The sequence below is a fragment of the Coregonus lavaretus genome (assembly GCF_964263955.1).
Source record: "Coregonus lavaretus genome assembly, chromosome: 38".
NCBI classification, from domain to species: Eukaryota; Metazoa; Chordata; class Actinopteri; order Salmoniformes; family Salmonidae; genus Coregonus; species Coregonus lavaretus.
In genome coordinates this window covers 28,371,247-28,387,633 of record NC_140025.1, presented here as the reverse complement: position 1 = coordinate 28,387,633, position 16,387 = coordinate 28,371,247, and the positions used below count along the sequence as shown (strand labels likewise).

The window sequence follows — 16,387 nt, the reverse complement described above, 5'->3', positions numbered from 1 at the left end:
ATCCCGAGGGTTTAATATTTTTGTTCTAGCACTAGCACACCCGATTCAACTGGTGGCCTAATCAACCCCTGGTCAACCCCGGAATGTGTGCCCCCGGAATAGATTAGGAAACACTGTGCTAGGACATACAGTGGGGTCTGAAATTATTGACACCCTTGATGAAGATGAGCAAACATGACTGTATAAAATAAATAATTCAAATACTGAGCTATATTGTATCCTCAAAAAAATTGGGAAATTACATTATTTTCTAATAATACAATTGCTCAGAGAAAGAGATTTTGTTTAATGAGTAATATTTTTTTCAAAAATGTTTTATGAGTTGGAGAACACATAGGGATCGTAGACCATTCCTCATTGATATCCTTCGTCTGCGCTTATAAACTGCCCTCTTCTATTGAAACCACAGGTTTTCAATGGTATAGCAAGATGGCGACAGCAGACATGGCAGCTCTGCTTCTAGCTCCTATAACTAAAACTTTGCAGTATTTCGTTTTTTGTGTGTGTTATTGCTTACATTATTAGCCCAGAACGTTTTTTTGTGTTATTACATACAGCCAGAAATAACTTTTGGATATCAGAGCAGCGGTATCTCACCAGCATTGTGACCAGGAATACGACTTTCCCGAATTGGATCCTTTGATCGTACCCCCAGGGCAATTAAACTTATCCCAGAGGCTGCTCCAAGAGGTATTCGGAGTGGACTAATGTTCAGTCTCTGGACAATAAAGTAGACGAGCTCAGGGCGAGGATCTCCTTCCAGAGAGACATCAAGGACTGTAACATATCTGTTTCACAGAATCATGGCTCTCTCGGGATATGCTGTCCCTATCCACACAGCTAGCTGGGTTCTCAGTACATTGCGCAGACAGGAATAAAGAACTCTCCGTTTAGAAGAACGGCGTGGTGTATGTTTCATGATTAACTACTCATGATGTGATTGTAATAACATACAGAAACTCAAGTCCTTTTGTTCACCCAACCTAGAATACCTCACAATCAAATGCCGACCGTATTACCTCCCAAGAGAATTCTCTTCCGTTATAGTCACAGCCGTGTATATTCCCCCTCAAGCCGATACCACGGCGGCCCTCAAGGAACTACACTGAACTTTATGGAAACTGGAAACCACATATCCTGAGGCCGCATTTATTGTAGCTGGGGATTTTAACAAAGCAAATTTGAGGAAAACGCTATCAAAGTTCTATCAACACATTAACTGTAGTATTCACTCTAGTAAAACACTCGACCACTGCTACTCTCCCTTCTGGAATGCCTACAAGGCCCTGCCCCGCCCCTCCCTTCGGCAAATCAGATCACGACTCCATTTTGCTCCTGCCTTCCTATAGGCAGAAACTCAAACAGGAAGTACCCATGCTAAGGTCTATTCAACGCTGGTCTGACCAATCGGAATCCATGCTTACTGGCGCCGACGAAGATGGCGGCCTTGCGACTAGCTCTTAGGAAACTCTGCGGTATTTTGTTTTTTTATGTACAGTGAGGGAAAAAAGTATTTGATCCTCTGCTGATTTTGTATGTTTGCCCACTGACAAAGACATGATCAGTCTATACTTTTAATGGTAGGTTTATTTGAACAGTGAGAGACAGAATAACAACAAAATAATCCAGAAAAAACGCATGTCAAAAATGTTATAAATTGATTTGCATTTTAAATGAGGGAAATACGTATTTGACCCCCTCTCAATCAGAAAGATTTCTGGCTCCCAGATGTCTTTTATACAGGTAACGAGCTGAGATTAGGAGCACACTCTTTAAGGGAGTGCTCCTAATCTCAGCTTGTTACCTGTATAAAAGACAGCTGTCCACAGAAGCAATCAATCAATCAGATTACAAACTCTCCACCATGCCAAGACCAAAGAGCTCTCCAAGGATGTCAGGGACAAGATTGTAGACCTACACAAGGCTGGAATGGGCTACAAGACCATCGCCAAGCAGCTTGGTGAGAAGGTGACAACAGTTGGTGCGATTATTCGCAAATGGAAGAAACACAAAATAACTGTCAATCTCCCTCAGCCTGGGGCTCCATGCAAGATCTCACCTCGTGGAGTTGCAATGATCATGAGAACGGTGAGGAATCAGGCCAGATCTACACGGGAGGATCTTGTCAATCATCTCAAGGCAGCTGGGACCATAATCAGCAAGAAAACAATTGGTAACACACTACGCCGTGAAGGACTGAAATCCAGCAGGGCCAGCAAGGTCCCCCTGCTCAAGAAAGCACATATACATGCCCATCTGAAGTTTGCCAATGAACATCTGAATGATTCAGAGAAGACCTGGGTGAAAGTGTTGTGGTCAGATGAGACCAAAATCGAGCTCTTTGGCATTAACTCAACTCGCCGTGTTTGGAGGAGGAGGAATGCTGCCTATGACCCCAAGAACACCATCCCCACCGTCAAACATGGAGGTGGAAACATTATGCTTTGGGGGTGTTTTTCTGCTAAGGGGACAGGACAACTTCACCGCATCAAAGGGACGATGGACAGGGCCATGTACCGTCAAATCTTGGGTGAGAACCTCCTTCTCTCAGCCAGGGCATTGAAAATGGGTCGTGGATGGGTATTCCAGCATGACAATGACCAAAAACACACGGCCAAGGCAACAAAGGAGTGGCTCAAGAAGAAGCACATTAAGGTCCTGGAGTGGCCTAGCCAGTCTCCAGACCTTAATCACATAGAAAATATGTGGAGGGAGCTGAATGTTCGAGTTGCCAAACGTCAGCCTCGAAACCTTAATGACTTGGAGAAGATCTGCAAAGAGGAGTGGGACAAAATCCCTCCTGAGATGTGTGCAAACCTGGTGGCCAACTACAAGAAACGTCTGACCTCTGTGATTGCCAACAAGGGTTTTGCCACCAAGTACTAAGTCATTTTTTGCAGAGGGGTCAAATACTTATTTCCCTCATTAAAATGCAAATCAATTTATAACATTTTTGACATGCGTTTTTCTGGATTTGTTTGTTGTTATTCTGTCTCTCACTGTTCAAATAAACCTACCATTAAAATTATAGACTGATCATTTCTTTGTCAGTGGGCAAACATACAAAATCAGCAGGGGATCAAATACTTTTTTCCCTCACTGTATTATTTTCTACATTATTAGCTCAGAAAGGGTTTTGTATCATTACATACAGCCGGGAAAAACTATTGGATATCAGAGCGGTGGTAACTCACCAGAACTACCAGCATTACGACCAGGAATACAATTTTCCTGAAGCAGATCCTTTGTTTGCTCTCCCCAGGGCGATTAATCTGATTCCAGCGGCCGACCCAAAACATCGCCGGCGGAGGAGATGCACTCGGAGTGGCCTGCTGGTTCGACTTAGGAGGCGCACACACCACCCACCGCTTCCAAGTATATTACTCGCTAATGTTCAGTCTTTGGATAACAAAGTCGACGAGCTCAGGGCAAGGATTTCTTTCCAGAGAGACATCAGGGCCTGTAAAATACTTTGTTTCACGGAAACATGGCTCTCTCTCGATATTCTGTCAAAATCGGTCAAGCCAGATGGGTTCTCGGTTCATCGCGCAGACAGTAATAAATATATTTCCGGGAAGCAGAAGGGCAGAGGTGTGTGTTTCATGATTAACAATTCATGGTGTGATTGTAGTTACATGCAGGAACTCAAGTTCTTTTGTTCACCCGACCTAGAATACCTCACAATCAAATGCAGACCGTATTATCTCCCAAGATAATTTTCTACGGTTATAGTCACGGCCGTGTATATCCCCCCTCATCATTAAGCTCGGGGCCCTGGGTCTGAACCCCGCCCTGTGCAACTGGGTCCTGGACTTTGCTGACGGGCCGCTTCCAGGTGGTGAAGGTAGGAAACAACACCTCCACTTTGCTATTTTACTGTATTTTAGTCAATGCCACTCAGACATTGCTCGTCTTAATATTTACAGTGGGGAAAAAAAGTATTTAGTCAGCCACCAATTGTGCAAGTTCTCCCACTTAAAAAGATGAGAGGCCTGTAATTTTCATCATAGGTACACGTCAACTATGACAGACAAAATTAGAAAGAAATATCCAGAAAATCACATTGTAGGATTTTTTATGAATTTATTTGCAAATTATGGTGGAAAATAAGTATTTGGTCAATAACAAAAGTTTCTCAATACTTTTGTTATATACCCTTTGTTGGCAATGACACAGGTCAAACGTTTTCTGTAAGTCTTCACAAGATTTTCACACACTGTTGCTGGTATTTTGGCCCATTCCTCCATGCAGATCTCCTCTAGAGCAGTGATGTTTTGGGGCTGTCGCTGGGCAACACGGACTTTCAACTCCCTCCAAAGATTTTCTATGGGGTTGAGATCTGGAGACTGGCTAGGCCACTCCAGGACCTTGAAATGCTTCTTACGAAGCCTCTCCTTCGTTGCCCGGGCGGTGTGTTTGGGATCATTGTCATGCTGAAAGACCCAGCCACGTTTCATCTTCAATGCCCTTGCTGATGGAAGGAGGTTTTCACTCAAAATCTCACGATACATGGCCCCATTCATTCTTTCCTTTACACGGATCAGTCGTCCTGGTCCCTTTGCAGAAAAACAGCCCCAAAGCATGATGTTTCCACCCCCATGCTTCACAGTAGGTATGGTGTTCTTTGGATGCAACTCAGCATTCTTTGTCCTCCAAACACGACGAGTTGAGTTTTTACCAAAAAGTTCTATTTTGGTTTCATCTGACCATATGACATTCTCCCAATCCTCTTCTGGATCATCCAAATGCACTCTAGCAAACTTCAGACGGGCCTGGACATGTACTGGCTTAAGCAGGGGGACACGTCTGGCACTGCAGGATTTGAGTCCCTGGCGGCGTAGTGTGTTACTGATGGTAGGCTTTGTTACTTTGGTCCCAGCTCTCTGCAGGTCATTCACTAGATCCACTAGCGGCCAAGTTTCAGCCTCCTGGCAGAGGCAACGAAGTTTTGGGCTAAAATGCCTTGGTACTGGGTAAAAATCAAGATGCCGTTGACCTTAACAAGGGCCCCAGGACCAGTGGAAGCAAAATAGTCCCATAACTTCAAAGATCTACCACCATATTTTACAGTAGGTATGGGATTATTTTCTGCTCATGCGTTCTCATTTCGATGCCAACTCCACGACTGGTGTGCGTGGCCAAAGAGCTCTATTTTCATGTCATCCAACAAATGTCCTACAAATTGCCACTTGGATTGGAGCCGGTGCTTTGGTCAGATTACTTGAACATTTGCTCTTTGGCCACACACACCAGTGCTGCAAGTGGATCTTCCAGCAAGACAATAACCCCAAGCACACATCAAAATCACATTGACTCGGTACCGATACCCCATGTATATGGCCTCGTTATTGTTATTTTATTGTTACTCTTTAATTTTTTTACTTTCGTTTATTTATTTATTATTTTTCTTAAAACTGCATTGTTGGTTGAGGGTTTGTAAGTAAACATTTCACGGTATGTTCTACTTACACATGTTGTATTCGGCGCATGTGACAAATAAAATGTGATGGCCATCTCGGTCTCCAGACTTGAAACCATTGAAAACCTGTGGTTTGAATTGAAGGGGCAGTCCATAAGAGCAGACGAAGGATATCAAAGATCTGGAAGGATTCTGTATGGAGGAATGGTCTAAGATCCCTCCCAATGTGTTCTCCAACTCATAAAACATTTTAGAAAAAGGTTAAGTGCTGTTATCATCATAAGGTGAGGTATAATCATTCATAAATAATGAATAACAAACTATGAATAATTAACTATGTAATATAATCAGTTTGTTTAAACTAGAAAGTATAGTCCTTACATAAACAGTTTATAAGCATATCATAAGTTGTTCACAAAAGCCTAATTTCTTCCTCTCCTCCTTGAACTCATCACTGATCTGAAATATTAGGGATATCTGAAAGCAAAATGTTTCCACCAGTCTTATCTGTCATCTATACATGGCCCTGGTTTACACCAAAAAGGGAAATGAACATTTCCATTACCTCGCTCTCCAACCAAGTTGCATGAATTGAGGAGCAAACTGAAGTGAAGAGGAAATTCAGCAACTCTTGGAAGACAGTGTCAGTTGATAAAATGCTTTGTTATTGTTAAAACCAACATGTTTCGACCCGTAGCCTTCATCAGGGTTTACGCTACATTATATTCACCACACCAGCATTGTCAGATAAAGGATGACTTCCAAGTAGTGAGGAAGGAGGTAGGATTTTGTAGTTATTCAAGTATTGAAATGAGGCCTGCTGGGTCTACTGAGGGTTTCCCATAGGTACTGTATCTTAACCTTAAACATTAGTGGGGGAAATTCAAAACTGACCCCAGATCAGAGTCTGGGGCAACTTTACCATACACCAGTAATTCTGTACCTCAGTATTCTTTGGATCAGGAGTGAAGGCTGCAGTTCCAGCTCCGTCCGCCAGAAGGAGACGTGTGCTCTCTAGCAGGTGACCCAGCCGATCCCTCACTGTTTTCTTCTGGCTCTCGTATTCGGCCCTGTCCCCGCCATTTCCCACCCCCTCTTCCCGGCCAATGGCACGCTCCAGGAGGTTCCGGCACTGTTGCAGGCCGGAGTAGATGCGCCACAACCTGTCATTGGGCGAGAGCTGGGAGGAGAGCGGCGGCACGGTCACCAGGCGCTCCTCGCCGACTGTGAGCTCCTCGGCAAACGTCTCCTTTTTTCTCTGAAGTGGGGGGTGAGGAGGAGGGATGGAGAGCGTGTAGAGGTGGAGAGGAAGAAGAGGGGGATAGGATGTAAAGAGGGTGGAGAAAAAATGCATTAGCAGTGTTTAAAAGTACATTTCCATGACAGTGAGTGGAGAAAAAGTCATGTTTTAGTGCACAACCAAACTGTTACAGGGCAAGGCAATCAACCACAAATTACCAAAGTCAGGCATAACACAACGATTAGTGCACAACCAAACTCAATGTGCTAATGCAACTCAAAGGCAGCACTGCTAATCCAGTTCTCTAAAAGAGACCAGGAATATATGACCAAAGGTTTACTGCTTAATAAGTGCCACTACTGTATTTTGTTCATAAAACACAAAGTACTAGTCACAGCCGTAATAAATTTAGGCAAGCGTTTCAAAGAGACCACATTTTTGTATTTTGCAATACCACCATGGACACCACATTTAGCTGCTCCTGAGACTGAGGCTGTCTGAATATGGACACCGTAGTAATGGGAAGCTGTGGCCATGAGGAATGCATATATGAATAAGTCACTAATTCCAGGTTAGCATTTAAACCAAACTGCATGTGCAATGTATAAAAGTACAAAAGAGCTGACCTAACAGACAGTGTGGTAAAGAGCATGTTTGCCCATTTTCCGATGATAATCTACCAATTTTCCCTGATGAGCAACAACTGGCAACTGTTTGAACCCTATTGTGGTTAGGACAACATCCGCCCTGGCCCCATTGGAACAGAGAGGTTAGTGGTTCAAAGGGATGGCTGGTTCAACTACCATAACCAACCTTCCCCAACTTCACTCCAGGGGGAAAAACAGGCAGGATGTGTGACATCACAAGTGCCAAGTGTGTGTTTGTGTTTGTGTTTGTGTGTGTGTCCCCGTGCGTGTGTGTATGTGAGTGAGTGGGGTAGAAAGTTATTATATTCTATTGCATCTAGATCAGAGTATAGTGAGCTAGCTGTGACTCCATTGAGTACCTAACCCCTAGTCACGACAATATACCAAGGTGTTAAAATTCTGACCGGCGTGAAAATGATTCTGTGCCTGTGTGGTAGAATGATTACCGTGGAACATCGACTAGGCAGCCCTGCTTACACAAGAGCAATGGTCAAGTAAATGTGTATATAGGTTTGTAATAGGCTACTAGACAGGGAGCAGTGGAATGAGCAGTGGTGGAAAAAGTACCCAATTGTTATACTTGAGTAAAAGTAAAGATACCTTAATAGAAAATTACTCAAGTAAAAGTGAAAGTCACCCAGTAAAATATTACTTGAGTAAAAGTCTAAAAGTATTTGGTTTAAAATATACATAAGTATCAAAAGTAAATGTAATTGCTAAAATATACTTAAGTACCAAACGTAAAAGTAAAAGTATAAATTATTTCAAATTCCTTATATAAAGCAAACCAGACGGCATAATTGTCTTGTTTTTTTATTTATTTACGGATAGCCAGGGGCATGCCCCAACACTCAGACATAATTTACAAACGAAACGTGTTTAGTGAGTGCCAGATCAGGGGCAGTAGGGATGACCAGGGATGTTCTCTTGATAAGTGTTTGACATAGGCAATTTTCCTGTCCTGCTAAGCATTCAAAATGTAACGAGTACATTTGGGTGTCAGGAAAAATGTATGGAGTAAAAACAAATTAATTTACTTTAGGAATGTAGTGAAGTAAAAGTAAAAGTAGTCAAAAAATATGAATAGTAAAGCAAAGTACAGATAACCCAAAAAACTACTTAAGTAGTATTTTCAAGTATTTTTACTTAAGTACTTTACACCACTGGGAATGAGCTATGAACTTTGAGGGTTAGGCCTATGTTGTATAGAGGGAGAGGCAAAAGTAAGGCAAACCAGAGACAGCAAGCTCTTAACTGTCATGATCTGTTACAATACATTATTATGAGTAATGACTATGTGGTGATATATAAGTTGAAAAGCATTAGCAAATGTGTGGGCTATATCTTGAGTAAATTTACATAAACCGCAAATGTATATATGTTGAGTAATCTACATAAACCATGTGTCAGCAGAGTCCAAGGTTATTATAGTTTTGTGTTTTTATATTTGTTTTTATTTCTATTCGTTTTAAGATTTGTATTTTAAATTCAGTTTAGTTGAAGTTAGTTTTCAGATACACTATACTAGTTTTTCTTTAGTTTAAGTTTCATGAAAACATTTATATTTCGTTTTTTTGTTATTTAGTTTCAGTTTTAGTTTTAGTGTTTGGGACAGAAAGAAGCCTATGCGTGGGAGGCTTGGAGACTTGTACAGTGGGGAGAACAAGTATTTGATAAACTGCCGATTTTGCAGGTTTTCCTACTTACAAAGCATGTAGAGGTCTGTAATTTTTATCATAGGTACACTTCAACTGTGAGAGACGGAATCTAAAAATCCAGAAAATCACATTGTATGATTTTTAAGTAATTCATTTGCATTTTATTGCATGACGTAAGTATTTGATACATCAGAAAAGCAGAACTTAATATTTGGTACAGATACCTTTGTTTGCAATTACAGAGATCATACGTTTCCTGTAGGTCTTGACCAGGTTTGCACACACTGCAGCAGGGATTATGGCCCACTCCTCCATACAGACCTTCTCCAGATCCTTCAGGTTTCGGAGCTGTCGCTGGGCAATACGGACTTTCAGCTCACTCCAAAGATTTTCTATTGCGTTCAGGTCTGGAGACTGGCTAGGCCACTCCAGGACCTTGAGATGCTTCTTACAGAGCCACTCCTTAGTTGCCCTGGCTGTGTGTTTCGGGTCATTGTCATGCTGGAAGACCCATCCACGACCCATCTTCAATGCTCTTACTGAGGGAAGGAGGTTGTTGGCCAAGATCTCGCGATACATGGCCCCATCCATCCTCCCCTCAATATGGTGCAGTCATCCTGTCCCCTTTGCAGAAAAGCATCCCCAAATAATTATGTTTCCACCTCCATGCTTCACGGTTGGGATGGTGTTCTTGGGGTTGTACTCATCCTTCTTCTTCCTCCAAACACGGCGAGTGGAGTTTAGACCAAAAAGCTCTATTTTTGTCTCATCAGACCACATGACCTTCTCCCATTCCTCCTCTGGATCATCCAGATGGTCATTGGCAAACTTCAGATGGGGCTGGACATGCGCTGGCTTGAGCAGGGGGACCTTGCGTGTGCTGCAGGATTTTAATCCATGATGGCGTAGTGTGTTACTAATGGTTTTCTTTGAGACTGTGGTCCCAGCTCTCTTCAGGTCATTGACCAGGTCCTGCCGTGTAGTTCTGGGCTGATCCCTCACCTTCCTCATGATCATTGATGCCCCACGAGGTGAGATCTTGCATGGAGCCCCAGACCGAGGGTGATTGACCGTCATCTTGAACTTCTTCCATTTTCTAATAATTGCGCCAACAGTTGTTGCCTTCTCACCAAGCTGCTTGCCTATTGTCCTGTAGCCCATCCCAGCCTTGTGCAGGTCTACAATTTTATCCCTGATGTCCTTACACAGCTCTCTGGTCTTGGCCATTGTGGAGAGGTTGGAGTCTGTTTGATTGAGTGTGTGGACAGGTGTCTTTATTCAGGTAACGAGTTCAAACAGGTGCAGTTAATACAGGTAATGAGTGGAGAACAGGAGGGCTTCTTAAAGAAAAACTAACAGGTCTGTGAGAGCCGGAATTCTTACTGGTTGGTAGGTGATCAAATACTTATGTCATGCAATAAAATGCAAATTAATTACTTAAAAATCATACAATATGAAGGATCTGGAGAAGGTCTGTATGGAGGAGTGGGCCATAATCCCTGCTGCAGTGTGTGCAAACCTGGTCAAGACCTACAGGAAACGTATGATCTCTGTAATTGCAAACAAAGGTATCTGTACCAAATATTAAGTTCTGCTTTTCTGATGTATCAAATACTTACGTCATGCAATAAAATGCAAATGAATTACTTAAAAATCATACAATGTGATTTTCTGGATTTTTAGATTCCGTCTCTCACAGTTGAAGTGTACCTATGATAAAAATTACAGACCTCTACATGCTTTGTAAGTAGGAAAACCTGCAAAATCGGCAGTGTATCAAATACTTGTTCTCCCCACTGTATGTGTTGTATAGTTTTTGTGTTTTTTGGGGATGTAACTTCTTGCAACTATGGGGAAGTAATGCATAAGGGGCAATTCCCTGGTAACGGAATTACGCTTTGACTCAGATTTTTCACTTTAAAATGTATGCCAAACAAAAACCATTGATTCAAAAGTTTAACAAACCATACGATTTAATGCAAAAGGACTACTTTGAACAATTTACACAGAATTGTAATTTAATTTTTTTTTTAAATACATTTACTGTAAGACCTGAGCAGATGCAAAGTTTGGTAACAGAATTACAATAAAATCTCCCTCAGTTGTTTAACCACGTTTTCCCAAAAATCTGTTAAATATTACGTTTCAAAGATGTCTGCAGAAAGAATGGGGTGTCAGCTATGATATGACACCTTGAGTTAAAAAAAAATAAATAAATGTGCTTATTGAACTACAATAGGTGAAATGGATTTACAGTGAGGGAAAAAAGTATTTGATCCCCTGCTGATTTTGTACGTTTGCCCACTGACAAAGACATGATCAGTCTATAATTTTAATGGTAGGTTTATTTGAACAGTGAGAGACAGAATAACAACAAACAAATCCAGAAAAACACATGTCAAAAATGTTATAAATTGATTTGCATTTTAATGAGGGAAATAAGTATTTGACCCCTCTGCAAAACATGACTTAGTACTTGGTGGCAAAACCCTTGTTGGCAATCACAGAGGTCAGACGTTTCTTGTAGTTGGCCACCAGGTTTTCACACATCTCAGGAGGGATTTTGTCCCACTCCTCTTTGCAGATCTTCTCCAAGTCATTAAGGTTTCGAGCCTGACGTTTGGCAAAGCGAACCTTCAGCTCCCTCCACAGATTTTCTATGAGATTAAAGTCTGGAGACTGGCTAGGCCACTCCAGGACCTTAATGTGCTTCTTCTTGAGCCACTCCTTTGTTGCCTTGGCCGTGTGTTTTGGGTCATTGTCATGCTGGAATACCCATCCATGACCCATTTTCAATGCCCTGGCTGACGGAAGGAGGTTCTCACCCAAGATTAGACGGTACATGGCCCCGTCCATCGTCCCTTTGATGCGGTAAAGTTGTCCTGTCCCCTTAGAACAGAATTACATAATTGGTCCCTGATCTGTAGTATACAGATACTTAATTCCCTTCATGATGATGTATCCTGAATGGGTACACATAGGTAGAAATATGCAGACCAAATCTGAACCAATCATAGACGTCTATGTTTCACCTGTTTGGACATCACAGTGCAGCACAGTAGAGCACATTAGAGTTCAGTACAGTACAGTAAAGTAGATATGTTCAGTACAGTACAATACTGTACATTATACTGTACTCTACTCTAGTGGACTCTACTGCACTGCACTGAACTATACTGTGCTCTACTGTGCTGTACTGTGATGTCCAAACTTGTGAAACATAGACGTCTATGATTTGTTCAGATTTGGTCCAGCCAGGGCGGACTGACCAAATTTCAACTACTTTTCAACGTCCATGGACGTCCGTTGTCGGTCGGTGCGGATGCTTGTTTCTGTAAATGGAAAGAGGGTAGGTGGTAGGTGTAATGGTAGGTGTCAGTGAGAGCCGGATGAGGTGACATTAACTGGAGAGAGAGAGAGAGAGAGCGAGAGAGAGAGGCAGAGAGAGAGAGCAGCAGATAGGAAGTGTGAGAGGGAGGGGTTGTCCAGATATTTTCACAGTCTTGCTTTGACCACCAGACGACAGAAAAAGAAAAGAAAAAACAGTTATGAGCTGAACATAGCAATATGCCAGTGGAAGGGAGGACAGTAGCAGGTGACCCAACTGTGGTTTGTGACTGCTATGATTTACCATTGTAGCCATTTCAATTGCAGTAATTCCGTTACTACAATTTGGTAACAGAATTACAAGTTTTAATTCATAAACAAACTTGATATCAATAAAAACACTATAACTAATTGGTAGGTCTATCTGTACATGTTACTTCTGTGAACTTTCATTATCCTCCCTCCTCATGAGGAGAGAAATTAGAAAATATCTTAAAGATATGTGGGTTTTGGTAACGGAATTACAAGGCACAAGGCAATGTTTCTTAAACTTACCAAAATAATGTATCCAAAACTAAACATACTGTAAGTGTTGATATTAGTTGGCAGGGGTCTTTACTTCAAGATTGTTGTGTTTTGGTGTAGTTCTAATACCTTTTTAAGATGTTAGACGCTGTCTAAGACCCCTTTTCCATCTGTTTGACCAGAAATCAAAGCTTTTTAAGATAGAAAATAGTTGGAAAATGTATATATGCCTTCATTTCCCAAAAATATAGACTCTTAGCTTTCATTTGACACCCAATTTGACATGCTCCTATGAACTTTACATGTTGGTGGTCATGTGTCCTTTTAGATGGAAATGCCCTAAGGTGATGGGTCAGGTCATAGGTTAGGTTAGGTTAGGTTTAAAGGTAGACTCAGCGATCTGACGTAGATGCACGAAGTAAACAGTAGTAGTGGGGAAATGTTCTCAACAACCAGGAGTGTTGAAGCACGAGGCTAAACTTCTCTGCTGTTTTGGTCCCGTAACTACCTTGTTGTAGCAGCGTAAAGCGCACCCGTGCCAATACGCAGATACGACAGGAGGCTACTGAGGGGAGAAGGGCTCATAATAATGACTGGAATGGAGCAAATGGAATGGTATCAAACACCTGGAAACCATGTGTTTGATGTATTTGATACCATTCCACTAATTCCGCTCCAGTCATTAACAGGAGCCCGTTCTCCCCAATTAAGGTGCCACCAATCTCCTGTGGCAGATACTATGTGTGACTGTGTGAGAGCAAAGTCTTCCATCATGCTCATCTCAATGGGCACGTTAGAGCAGATCATTTTTCTCAAGTCGGGTCACCGCCTTTCAAATAGTGTTGCATTCTGGGGATTAAAATGTTCTGACTTGCGCCTACCTGTCGACTACATGAACTTTACAAAAATCAAGTGATCAAAGGGCATGAAGTTTTCACTGCAGTCGACTGCACGTTACTGCAGTTGCTCTTCACCAACTCCATCCTGCAGCCATCGCCTGCATTGTGAAGGCTCTATTGTCAACCAATCATTAGGGTGTTTTTGTTTGACCCACATGACCAAAAACAAGAACCAATTTACTGTGATTTATGTGTACAGTAGATATATAAAAATGCATTGGATATTTGAGTCTCTCTCTCACTAATTGATTGTACAATGTGTACACACATCATTTTATATTATTATTTCAGTTTGTGTGATATGGGGGTTAGATACATGTTTATTTCAACATTATAAAGAAAACATTTTATAATCAATGGCAACACTGCATGTTGATCTGAGCCTTGCTGTTGGAAAACCACATTAGTGTCCAACTTTCATCTGTCGCAGATGCACCTCCCCTGACTTACTCCTCGACTTTCGTCTACTGTCGGGTGCTTTAGCCTTACCACTCAAACGCGCCCAATATGTTGCTGTTTGTGGCAATGTCATCTTGTTGAGTCTACCTTTCAATTATAAAGTAAATCTCAACGTGAACCATCAGATTCAGAAGCTTGAAACTCCCATAAAAAAAATATTGAAAACCCCATTAGTTTCCCCCCATGCTGACTGCAGGAATTTTCACCAGAGCTGTTGCCAGATAATTTAATGTTCATTTCTCTACCATAAGCCGCCTCCAATGTCATTTTAGAGAATTTGGCAGTACGTCCAACCGGCCTCACAACCGCAGACCACGTGTAACCACGCCAGCCCAGGACCTCTACATCCGGCTTCTTTACCTGCGGGATCGTCTGAGACCAGCCAGCCGGACAGCTGATGAAACTGAGGAGTATTTCTGTCTGTAATAAAGCCCTTTTGTGGGGAAAAACGTATTCTGATTGACTGGGCCTGGCTCTCCAGTGGGTGGGCCTGGCTCCCAAATGGGTGGGCCTATGCCCTCCTAAGCCCACCCATGGTTGCGCCCCTGCCCAGTCATGTGAAATCCATTGATTAGTTCCTAATTTATTTATTTACCATGATTTGAAATTGTTGCATGTTGCGTTTACATTTTTGTTCAGTATAGTTAGTTTTGGTGCAAAGATAATAGTTTCAGTAAAGTTGTAGTTTTTCAAATGGGTTTGTTAATTATTTTATTTAAGTTTACTAAATTGTTTCATGATTAGTTTTCGTTTTAGTTTCACTTTCACACACAGTTCTTAGTATAACCTTAGCAGATACCTTATTGCCTAATATTTTGCAGGCTATTGGGGTGGAGATTCAAAAGCATTGTCTTATAGTTGGCTGATAGCTAAATGGGCTCTCGAGTGGCTTAGCGGTCTAAGGCACTGCATCTCAGTGCTTGAGGCGTCACTACAGACCCCCTGGTTCGATTCATTACATTACATTTACATTTACGTCATTTAGCAGACGCTCTTATCCAGAGCGACTTACAGGAGCAATTAGATTCCAGGCTTAATCACAATTGGCCAGGTGTCGTCCGGTTTTGGCCCAGTGTCGACATAAGGCCGTCATTGTAAATAAGAATTTGTTCTTAACTGACTTGCCTAGTTAAAAATAAGTAAAGGTTACATTCCTAACCGCTAGCAGCAAAGAGACTTGGATCAGTCATTCATTGCATTCAGTGAGATGGAAAAACGTGCATGTCCAGACATCGACCAGTGCGCCAGAAAAACGCCCACCTCTGTCATTATTTTTATATTCACATATTCACCCCCTCCTTATCTAGCTACATTCCTGGATCCCCAATCCTGGATCGGATGCCAAATACACACACACACCAATCAATAAATACATGTCCAGTATCGCAATCCATGCATCAACAAGTTTCCGTACCCGAATCTTCCATATCCCTTTCATAGGCTAGGCTACTGGCCAAATAACATGTTTTGTCAAGCAACCAGTAGGCAAAATAACCGGTTAATAATTGCGAAGCAGAATCCAGCAGAATGCACTAGCCTGTCCAGACGTTACACTAGAGGAAATACTTACATAAAGTTCCAATAAAAGGGTGCATTCATGGTGCAACTGATCAGCAACAGCAGCTGCCCTCGCAGTTCGGGACTGTTCCGAACCAGCCCCTCTTCTTGTCCGTGTCCCTGCCATATTCAGTAGAGAAGCAACAGACAGGCACCGGATAGCAATAACGTTTTTTTTTTCCTTCTTCACCTTCCCTTATGTCTATAGGTTTTCCTGTTTCATATTCCTAAAAGTTGGACAGCCAACAAGAAGCGCGTCTCCGCCCTTTCTCACGCTTTAACCAAGCCAGTTAATTCATTACCTTTCTGTATACGAATTCCTTCCCTTATTTCCACAACTTGACCCGTTGTGTTACTATGTTACAGTATTAAATATCCTTGTCTAGTGCCACTCCTCCCCTTCCTCCGGGAGGCTTATGTCAGGCAGGCATGTGGAATTTAACGGGATGACTAAAGAGGAGGCGTGGGAATGGGAGGAGTCGCAAGTTGGTAAACTATTATTTATTCATGAGGAGCTTAAAAGAATTGGCCTGACAGAATGAGCATTCAATTCACCAGGACTAGTGACCCGTTGACTTGCTAGTCGGAACTAGGAAACTCGGTAATGTCAGACTTGCTACTTGGTTGAAGTTTTACACGTGCCGCGTTCAACTAGT

At 42.1% G+C, this 16,387-nt stretch overlaps 1 protein-coding gene across 1 annotated transcript in view; it reads right to left on the bottom strand.

Moving 5' to 3' along the window:
* The window catches only part of cntf (ciliary neurotrophic factor), a 171,118-nt gene extending 154,969 nt beyond the window's left edge, over window positions 1–16,149 (bottom strand). The window contains exons 1-2 of the mRNA XM_084155074.1: window positions 15,745–16,149; window positions 6,342–6,677 (exon numbers count right to left, since the gene is read on the bottom strand). Of these exons, the coding sequence (XP_084011200.1) occupies window positions 6,342–6,677; window positions 15,745–15,858 (450 nt within the window). The 5' untranslated portion in view covers window positions 15,859–16,149. The remainder of the gene's footprint in view (window positions 1–6,341; window positions 6,678–15,744) is intronic.
* Window positions 16,150–16,387: the final 238 nt, after the last annotated feature.